Genomic DNA, 10,460 nt, shown 5'->3' on the forward strand with positions numbered 1-10,460 from the left:
CCCTGGGCCCAGTAGCTGAAACATGGATGTGGTGGTGGGAGCCGTCTGCAACCAGATAGAAAAGGGCAACACCTTCAAGACGGCAGAGCAACAGGACTGAAGACGCTGGGTCCCAACATGCTTGTCTTGGCCTGCTGACACTAGAATATGCCACAAGAGAGAAAAACATCTTGTTTAATCCACTGTTGTTTTCAGTCTCTGTTACAACAGTTGATTGAACCTATAAAATTGTACAAATTACTTACAGGCTATGTGGTGTACATTGAATTCGCTTTGGAAGGCATCTCAAACTATTTTCTTTCAGAGTGGTCCAAACGGATCTATAGAGGTAAGACCAAGCCTTGACAGGGAAATCTAACAGAGATTTCAAATATAAGCCAGGTAGAAAGGCAGAGTGCATAAACACTCCCAAGTTGCATGTGTTGAATCATGACTGAGATGATTCTCATATGTGCAACTCTCAGTAGCATCAGGAATGTGCAGTGTAGTCACATTGTACAAGTACTTATCTTGCACAAATTTCACTATTGTATATAGAACTTCCAGAGAGACAAAAAAGAAAAGAGTGAGATTTAAACAGCATGGGCCATTCTGGCACCATTTCACCCAGGGACCACATGCCCTTGCTCAGTCTTAGTCTCCTTGTGCTTCTTAAAGTATGAGCAACTTGAGTGTCCTTCTGCTATCTAAAGACACACCTGTTGTATTACATGTCGTTCTCCAATGTGGTACTTTCCTATGGGACTTTAAGGATGACTTTGACTAAAGTTTCATCTTCCACTCGAACTCTAGGACCCTTCCCACTGTAAAATGCAATTTCCTGTAGTAACTAGATGATAGTTAATGGCTTGCCCCCATTGGTCCTGGAGGCCATTTGGTTCTTACGGTTCTATTCTACTGCCTCAGTTTTTTTTTTTTTTTTTTCGTGGAACATTTAAAGAAGAAAAACCAATGTGCCTTGAGGTAGATTTTGCCTCTTCTTTTACACTGTGATTTCAGAAACTGGTTTTAACTCAAGCCAGTGGTGAGAAAAGTAGCTCCGACTTACATAGCAAGAACCACATACCGCCCTACTCCACATGTTCATTTCCTGCTTAAAACTGTGCCCAAATTGGCATTATCCTCAGCTACTCTCAGTGGGAACCTGGTATTTGGAACATGGCCTAACACCTCTTACATTCTAGGAAGAGTGGGGGCAGTTCCCAGGCTCTTCTCCTGACTTTGTGACCTGGGACACCTGAAAAGTTGTTGTAGACAGGAAATAAGGCCATGCATGTAGCAGTATCTTGTAAAATATAAAACATGAGTTATATTTTTAGTGCAGTTGCTCCCTGTAGAGTCTGGAACAAATGGAGCTGGGCGGCAGCAAAGGGAGCCTTCTCTTCAACATGCCAAATTGTCTCACTTCTGGTTCTGCCTGGAACATTCCTCTCTGCTCTTCACCTTCAGGTCTGGCTTTAGCTGTCACTTCCCCACTCCCTCTACCGGAACCAGCGCCTCCTCTGTGCCTTCCTAGCCTGCATTGCCCACCTCCATCGCAGTGCTAATAGCACTGTGTGGCAGGTCTCTGGCTTCCAACACAAACCTTCACCTTAAGTCCCAAGCACGGGAGGAATGGGCCTGTATTTTTCTCTGCTGCATCCTAGGAGACCACCATAAAGTTTCACCAATGAGCTCATTTTGAGTTCCCTGCCAGTTTACAATCCTCACGCTTGTCAGTTTAGCCCCCAGATGGCTACGACACCATGCTGATTAAGCCGTCTGGACTCACACCATGTAGTAGCCATTTCAATTCACTCTTGAGCAACACAGATGCTCTGAGCATATTGGAGTACAATACAGGGGACTAATATTTGGTCAGATGGACTTTTTGTCACTTACCCCATAAACCTACACGTGGTGACCTGGGAAGAAAATACTTACTGGGCTGAATCAATCACACTCAAAGCAGCCAAGAACAAATCCATATATTAGTTGCCAAAATAAGCCATGTGGTATATATGGATAGGAAAACAAAATTTCACCTTCCCTGCATGCCCTTAATGGCAGTTTAAAAAGAAGAAACTAAACTTAAATCTGGGAAGGTTCTTATATAGTACAGATGGTCACATCAACCTAGCATGGTATAGGTTGGTATTTCCCAAAACTGTTCTGTTTGGGGTCCTTTTATAATCTCGCAAGACTTACATATTAAAGCTCTTGGGCACTTAACATTGCCCAAGCTGGTTTCTCCATGCTATTAACTAGGATATTATAATAATCCCCAGAACTACCTGCTCTGGGATATATTTATTTACGGAAAAGACCAAGCAGATGAAATATCAGAAGACTGAAGTGCCTGTTCCAACACCATTAGCATGTGGACAAGTCAACCAAATATTTCTGTCCTACCACCTATCACATTTCATCCTTCAAAAACACTTTGGGGTACTCATGGAGAAGAAAAAGAAAATCTTCCCAATATAAACATAATTTTCCAAGTGTTTCTGATTCACGATTTAACCTTTATTGGCATAACTTAATTGTCATTCTCCATTGTGTTAATTCAGGGCTGTCTTTACGCCTTGAGGACTCAGCTCACTGGTGATTTGGAGAAGCTATGGGAAGGAGGACTTCCAACAGTTGAAGTTTAAAAAACAAAACCCAGCTTATATCCATCCACATATCCCAACACTAGGCACAGCCTTCTCACCCTTTCCAAACAACTCCCTATGCTGCCCCTCTGTGATTTATTTCCCCTTTGAGGACCCCACGGGAGAAAAGTCTTCTCTACAGTCCTCCCAACCGATGCCCTCAGCTAGCCATCAATTACTTACTTAACATACTCAGGAGCCATTTTTCAAAGGTGGATCCCAACTGTGAGCACAGCTTCAAAGTCAACAGAATGACTGGTTACGGTCTGTGTGGGCCTCAAGAGAACTTGGAGGAGAATAAAGGTATCAGTTCAAACTTTCCTCTTTACTTTCTTAGAAGTGTAGCTCACTCAAATCACTCCCCTGAAAGCTCTTCTAAAGTCTGAAGGGGTCCAGACTATACACTATGACATAAAAATTATTTTGAGCCGCAGTCATTTAAAAATAGACTTTTTACTAAACTCCTTCATCTGTCTTAAAAGCAGTGTGCCCCAAAGGAACTCTGAATTGTCACAACCAGGGAAGATTGACTCTTATTACCATAACTAAATAGACATTGGCATAAAACTATCACATATCCCACCTATTCTCTTATGGGCCGATTTGTCTTTCCTAAAGTCATGTTCCAGCAAATGCTCTTCTCCTCCTCCTCCTTCCCCTACTGAGATGATATATAGGCCCCCAAGTCTAACTGCCTCCTGTCATATTTTTCTATAAACTCCCACAAATGTCTTTTTGTTGCTAATTTGTCTTTGGCGTTTAATTTGCAAGCCCCAATATATAACCTAGGAGGGCAGATGAAAAGTTTTCCCCACCCTAGAGTCCAAGAGAGAAAAAAGTTATTGTTAAATATTTGATCAATGCTGGTAATACCTCTTATTATCCCAAGATAAATTTATAATGTAATAATACTTATACTCCACATGTAACTTGTCATAGTATGTTGGGACCCTTCGTACAATAAAATGTATGCTACATTTATTTACCTGGGGCATAATTTCACAACATTAAATGATTATATGTGTTTATCCTTTCCATCTAACTCTTCCTGTCTGGAAGTCTTTTCACGGATATCTGTATGGCTCACTACTTCACTTAATTCAGGTCTCTGCTCTCATGAGGTTTATTGGAGAGGGCTTCCCAATTGCTGCAATAAAAAGAGCAGCTCTAATGCTGTCCCCCTTTAGAGGGTTTTATTTTTCTTCAGAGAATTTATTCTCATTTGACACATATGTTTATCATCTGTCACCCTCAACTAGAACCCCACAGCTCTGTGGAGCAGAAACTCTGTTCAATTCACTGTTGTATACCTAGTACCCAGAAACTTGTAGGTGCTCAATAAATACTTAATGAATGAGTCACTCTTTCCAAGACAGTAGAGCACTCTTCCCTATGTTATCTTGTTTACAAAAACAAAACAAAAAACCCTTTATTTCAAAAAGAGAGAATGCTTTTCATGTATTCTACAAAATTGCATGAGTGTTAAATTTGATTAAAAAAGAAAGAAAGGAAAAAGATTTTTCAGCTAGAGCAAGAGATTTTTCTGGAAGCCAAGAAAGAGAAACTCCCATGCCAGTTGATTTCAATATTTTATGTAACAAAGATTGTTAAGTGAGTAAATGCCTGGCTCTAAAAAAGAGTCCTCCCTATTCCCTCTTCCTCACCTCTCTCTGCAGGTCCCCCCCTCCTGAAAGGCGGCCCCATCTTCTAACACACACTATCTGCTCTTCAAGACGTAATTGGTGTTAGGTGTAGGCACCTCTTCTTTCCCAATTTGAAATGTTCTCTCTCTCTGAACTCAGCACTTTCTCTAATTCTGTTCTTTGTATGTCTATGTGTTTCTTCTGTCTTATCTCCCCCATAAGATTCTATGCTCCTGGATGGAAAGGACCATAGCTTATCCATCCTGGCATTCATGCTGATTCAAAATCAGAAAGCATAAACAAGGGGAAAACAATTGTTCAAAAGCCAACCAAAATTCATATATTATTTATTTATTTTTGAGACAGGGTCTTGCTGTCTCCCAGGCTGGAGTGCAGTGGTGCAATCACAGCTCATTGCAGCCTCGACCTGGCAGGCTGAATGTGATCCTCCTCCCTCAGTCTCTCAAGTAGCTGGGACCACAGGCGCCCGCTACCACACCAGGCTAAGTTTTTGTATTTTGTAGAGAAGGGGTTTCACCATGTTGTCCAGGCTGGTTTCAAACTCCTGGGCTCAAGTGACCCACCTGCCTTGGCCTCCCAAAGTGCTGGGATTACAGGCATGAACCACCATGCCCAGCCCCACCATAATTTAAAAGCTGTTTTTGTTTTTGTTTTAAAAACAAACAAACATGGGGGTTACAGCATATTAAAAAGTGACTTGAAGATGTTTCTCTGCCAAGTCATCCCTGCCCCAAGGATATCAGGTTTAAAGTTAACACAGCAAGATGCCTCCACCTAACACCAACTACCTAAGAGTCCCCAAACCTTCCCCTTCCTGCTCAGTGTTCTTCCCTTTCCTTCTCAGAAAATCTGAACTACTATAACCAGAAACATGTTCCTTCAGCAGTGTTTGCGGCTGGACCTCATGAAAGTTCAGAAAAACGTGGTTCCCTTCAAGCGGGAGAGAGTGGAGTTCCTCCACTATCAGGCAAAGTTTGCAAAGTCCCACTGGTTTGCTCTGAGAACATGAGACACTTAGCCTCTGGGTTACATGTTTGAGATCCATTTTGGTGCAGGCATCACCTGACACTAAAAAAGGATCATTTGTTTAGTGTGGAGGTTATTAACTTGGGATGCTTATACTCTCTGCCCCTACCTCAAGAGGTCCTTGGGTAGAATTCAATGGGGTCCATGAATAAGAATGACAAAATAAACAAAACAATCTTTATTTTCACTAATATCTAACTGAAATTTAGCATTTCCTTTTACCATAAATGTAGGAAACAAACCACAGTATTATTACTACTACTGCTACTGTTAGTACTACTACCTAGGAATTTATCAATAAAAATTATAGATATTTTTATATCCTATTATAGTTATCTCAAAATACTGAGATTGAAGATGTCTCAAAACATCATTCATATTCACCACCACTCTGAAGTAAGGCAGTATTAGACCCTCCACGAATCTTGCTGTCAGTAAGGAAGCATGTATCTTGCTATATCACAAATCTGTTTTTTTAATATTTTGATTATACTTTAATATAATTTTTCACGTCCTTTGTAATGCTTTGTATTTTGTTTTATTCACTTAAAAATAAAATTACTCTGCCCGGGAACAAAGACTTTGGGAGGCAAGGCCAAGGCAAGCAGATGGCTTGAGCTCAGGAGTTTGAGACCAGCCTGGGCAACTTGGTGAACCCCTATCTCTACAAAAAATACAAAACAATTAGTCACCTGTAGACCCCAGCTACTTGGGAGGCTGAGGTGGGATAATCAACTGAACCTGGGGAGATTGAGGCCGTGATCGCACCACTGTGCTCCAGTTTGGGAGACAGAGTAAGACCATCTCTCAAATTTTAAAAAATATATATTCTGAGAAGGGGCTCCATAGCTTCCACAAATGAGTAGCAAAGGAGTCTGTGACAAAAGAGTCCCTGTGGCATGACAACAACAACAAATACTATGCTTACTCATAAGTTCCCATGAAGGCATTTATTTTATTTTGCTTAGGATGGTGATAAGTCATCCTTCAAAATATGCACACATTCATTTACTTGTGAGTTTAAACTCTTCTCAGTTTCTAATACTGGTCATTTGCAGATCATTAGACCCAGAAGTGATTTTTAGAGACCAGGAATAGTTTCAACTAGGGAATTCATTGGGATTCTCTTGGACTTTTCAGTAACATGGGCCAATAAATTCCTTTTTCACTTAGACTAATCCAAGTAAGGTTTTTGTCATTTGTACTCAGTTGGATTCTGACTAACAAAGAACTCCTCTATATTGGTTGGGGTTGCTGAGAATTAGAAGAAGGTGGGAGACCATCTGGGTAGCTAATATCTGCATCAGGCTGGAATAGTGTCCTAATACCAGTAAAACGTTGATAACACACCTGTCATTCAAATAGTTTCCAAGTGAGAAAGGGCTGTAAATATGTTGTTTCATCTAATCCTTACAACAGGCTCTTGGGTATGTATTATCTTTCCCAATCTTTGCAGATGAAACAAAAAAGGATTAGAAATTAAATAACTTGCTCAAGTGAACAGTCCCCAACTCCCTCAATTTGCATTCATTCTACCAAGAATTCCTCTTACCTGACAAACCCACTTTGGGGAACGCCAACTCATTCTTTAAGACTCAATTCAACTACCACCCCTCTATGGAGCCTTCTACCCTTCATCTTCCTCTCCCAAGCACAGCTCTTCATGTTAAAAACACCTGGCACATCCCTCCATCACAACACCTGACACACTGTGCTGCCTGCTTACTCCTGTCTACCATCCCTCCCAGACTATGTCTTTCCCAAGGACAAAAATATTTTGTACCTCAAGTACAATGTCTGATACAAAGCAAGCACATAATAAATGTTTGATGTGAATAAATGTATTGGTCACCAGCTATATGCTGGCTTTAAATCAACTGCTAGACTACAAAAGTGACTCACAGTTCAGAGCAAATGAACAAGGATTCGTTGAATACTACATAGCCCTAGGCATTGCAGATATAGGTAAAACACAGGCCTATCTTAAAGAAGCTTACTCTCTAGTGGGAGGCTGTGACATGGAAACAGATAATTTCACTATAATTTAATATATCTATTCTGGAAGCGTCTATGGGAAAGGAGCACTTAATAGGTAAAGAAGAGTGGTGGGGATGAGGTGTCAAGAAAGCTTTCTGAAGATGCTATCTGGACTGAATCATACCACAAGCGGAAGAGTACCATATTTAAATCCCGGGTAAGTAGAGCGAGTGAACAAAATCAGAGAACAAGCTGAGCACAGACACCTAGGGAACAGTCAATGCGCAGCCCTTGAAGGAACTTCCAAAAAGCGTGGGTAGGATCAGGAGAGTAAGCAAGGCCAAGTGAGGAAGAACTTTACAAGAGTGCAAAATCAGCAGTGCCAAATGCAGCAGAAAGGTCAAATAAGATAAGACCTAAAGTGTCTTCCATGGATTTAGCAACTGGCAAGTCACTAGTAATTTTGGCAAGAGCAATTCTAGTGGAGTAGCGGAGGGGGCAAAAGCCAGATTGCAGTGAAATGGCGAGTAAACTGGAGATGAGAATAAGAAATAGTGAATGCAGAAAGCTTTACAAAGGTTGGCTAAGAGAGAGAAGAGCAATAGGGCAATGGCTAAAGAGTGATGAAGTTTTAAGAACTTTTTTTTTAAGTCTTAACTAATTATTTCCTTCCCACCCCACACTACTTCCAAATGGACAAATTTCGATCTAGACACCTAAAATTCCCACTCTGCTGTAAGCTCCTTAAGGACAAGCCTTATGCCTGAATCATCCTGGTAGTCCACACATTTCTCTGAACATGTTATAGGCTCATGATCTGCTGAATGAATGAATGAATTAATTAATGAAATGCAAATTCAACATAGGTGGTAACTGGAAGACGAAGGGATCTCCTGGGATACAGCTATTGTTTGTTTGTTCTTCTTTCATGAGAATTTGTGCTTGTCTGAAAATTCAGGAGCACAAAGTAAACAAATCCAGGCCATCTTCCCTCACTGATGCTTATAAATGTTTGGCCCGGGGAGGCAGATGTAGATAAGGCGCAGTTTAGAGTTTGGAGCCTGGAAAACAAATCTTTGCGTTCAAGGGTCCCTTCATTCTCAGAAGCTTATCTATATTGGACTCTTAGAGCTGCCATTACAGTTTTTGCAAATTATTTAACCCGCCTAAGCTTCAGTGTTCTCACTGGCAACTTGAAGACACCCATAATAGTATCTACCTTATAGGGCTTCGGGAGAATGAGACCCAGTAAATGAAGTGCTTACCATGGTGCTTGACAAATAGTACTCAATGTCAATAAAATAAGACAAAGTACTATTAAAATGAATAAAAATTTCATTTTTATGAAATTTTAATTTCATAAAAATTTCAGGGGATGTGTTCCAGGAAAATTGGGCATCAGTCAAATCTCAAAGTATAGAAAGAAAAGTTGGTCCTCAGAACGCCTTAGAAATGTTTTACAAAAGTGAGTGAATAGCCCCAACTTATCAATCTTACAAATCCACATTTTCATATATCAGATTTACTGAAAAACCTTTTTCAACAGTTTCACCTAACCGAGTGGACCCGCCCAATCAAGTCAGTTAACGTTCCTTGGCTGGGGGCAGACCAAGGTGTTGCGTGATTTTCCTGGCCTGCCACGACTGCTTGCTTGCGCAAGGGTGCCTTTGGGTATGTTGTTGCCATTCTAATGAAAATTCAGCTCCAGCCCTGTCCGTGGAACAGATCCCGAGCACCACATGGCAAAGGCCAGATTTTCCAAAAGCCTGCGCCCCAACAAGAAAGGCCGCACAAAGGGCAGGAGTTCGGAACCAAGGCAAACTAGGGGGCGGGGAGAGAAGCTTGGCACCCGCCTGCTCAGATCTCCGGCCTGACGCCCCAGGGGGATGGGTCCTCTCGCCACCCTTGCCCCACAGTGTCGGGCTACAAGCCAGCGGGAAGCGCCAGTCCCAGCCGAGAATAGCAGGGGACCGGGCGGGATGCGAGGAGGCTCTGGGCGAGGCAGCCGCCGTCTAACCTTTCCTGCTTAAGAGGACAGCACTCTGCGCCGTAACCGTATCTTCCAAGGCGGCAGGGTTAAGGGAAATGTCAGAGGCCTCTGGCGGGGCGGGGGACAGGGAGAAGGAAGGCTCAGGCCGGAGGCGGAGGGTCGGGCGGGCCTCCCAAGGTCAAGCCCGGCTCCGCGCCTCCTCACCCTTGGGGAGTCAGGCGGGCAGCTCTGCCGGGGCCCGTAGCCGCTTTCCCCTACCCGCAGACTTCCGTCGGGCCTCCAGGCGAGAAGAGTGAGCGCGGAGGAGGAGGAGCGGGAGGTGGAGCCCCGGCCGCCGCGCACTGAAGCGGCCAGCCCCGAGCGAGGGAGGGCGCCGTGGGCCTCACGTCGCACACGCGCCAGAGCGCACGGCGGCGCGGGGCGCGCAACCCTTACCCCGTTGGCGGCGGCGATGCGGGCAATGAGCTGGATGGCCTCCTTCATGTAGAACCGGCCGTCCCCGCCCACCACCAGCGTGGCCTCCTGCCGCTGCGCCGGCTCCACGGTGGAGATGATACTCTGGATGAAGTTCTCCGCGTAGTTGGCGCTGCTCTGAAACACCTTCACCCGCTTCCGCAGCCCGCTGGTGCCCGGCTTCTGGTCCGGGTACGCCTGGGTCTTCACCGTCACGATCTTCACCATGGTGGCGACTCGCTGCCGGGGTTCGGAGCGGCGTTCTCGGCTGGCGGAGGGGCGGCCGCTGACCGACCTGCAGCTGCTCTGGGGTGAGGGCGTCGCGGGTGGGAGCTACGCCGCGCTCTGTGCCTGCGCTCGGCCCTCCTCCTTAAAGGGACAGGGGACTGGGCCCTCCCTCCGCGCCAGCCTACCTCCAGGCAGGTCCGGCGGGAGGGGAAAGGGGAGCGCCCATCACTAGGCCTCCGGTGAAATGGGTGGAGCCTTACTGATTTACTCTTGGCTTCGGAATCCAATCCACTATGAAAAGAGGCCCGCAACTCCTCCCTTAAGTGTTGGGGCAGAGGTTGGGGTAGGAACCTGGTCATAGGGCAAGGACGTTAGGCAGAGTGGAAAAAAGTATAGAGTAGAGTGATTTCCAGTGGTTTGCCGAGCGCTTCGTGTGTAAATAGCTTTCTGGAAACCTGCTGGGACGGACAGAAGTGCCAGCCCAGCTGG

General features: G+C 44.3%; 1 protein-coding gene across 3 annotated transcripts in view; it reads right to left on the minus strand.

Annotated features, from left to right (window-relative positions):
* PGM1 (phosphoglucomutase 1) overlaps positions 1-10,237 on the minus strand; it is a 69,076-nt gene extending 58,839 nt beyond the window's left edge. The window contains exon 1 of one of the 3 annotated variants that reach the window (XM_032296750.1): positions 9,726-10,237. In XM_032296750.1, coding sequence (XP_032152641.1) covers positions 9,726-9,971 — 246 coding nt within the window. In that variant the 5' untranslated portion in view covers positions 9,972-10,237. Of the gene's footprint in view, positions 1-9,317; positions 9,648-9,725 lie in introns of those variants that run through there. The other 2 variants (XM_032296753.1, XM_032296752.1) reach the window with 2 other exon arrangements.
* Positions 10,238-10,460: the final 223 nt, after the last annotated feature.

This window comes from Sapajus apella, unplaced genomic scaffold, assembly GCF_009761245.1.
Source record: "Sapajus apella isolate SASKATOON/1434 unplaced genomic scaffold, GSC_monkey_1.0 scaffold36, whole genome shotgun sequence".
In the NCBI taxonomy this organism is placed as follows: domain Eukaryota; kingdom Metazoa; phylum Chordata; class Mammalia; order Primates; family Cebidae; genus Sapajus; species Sapajus apella.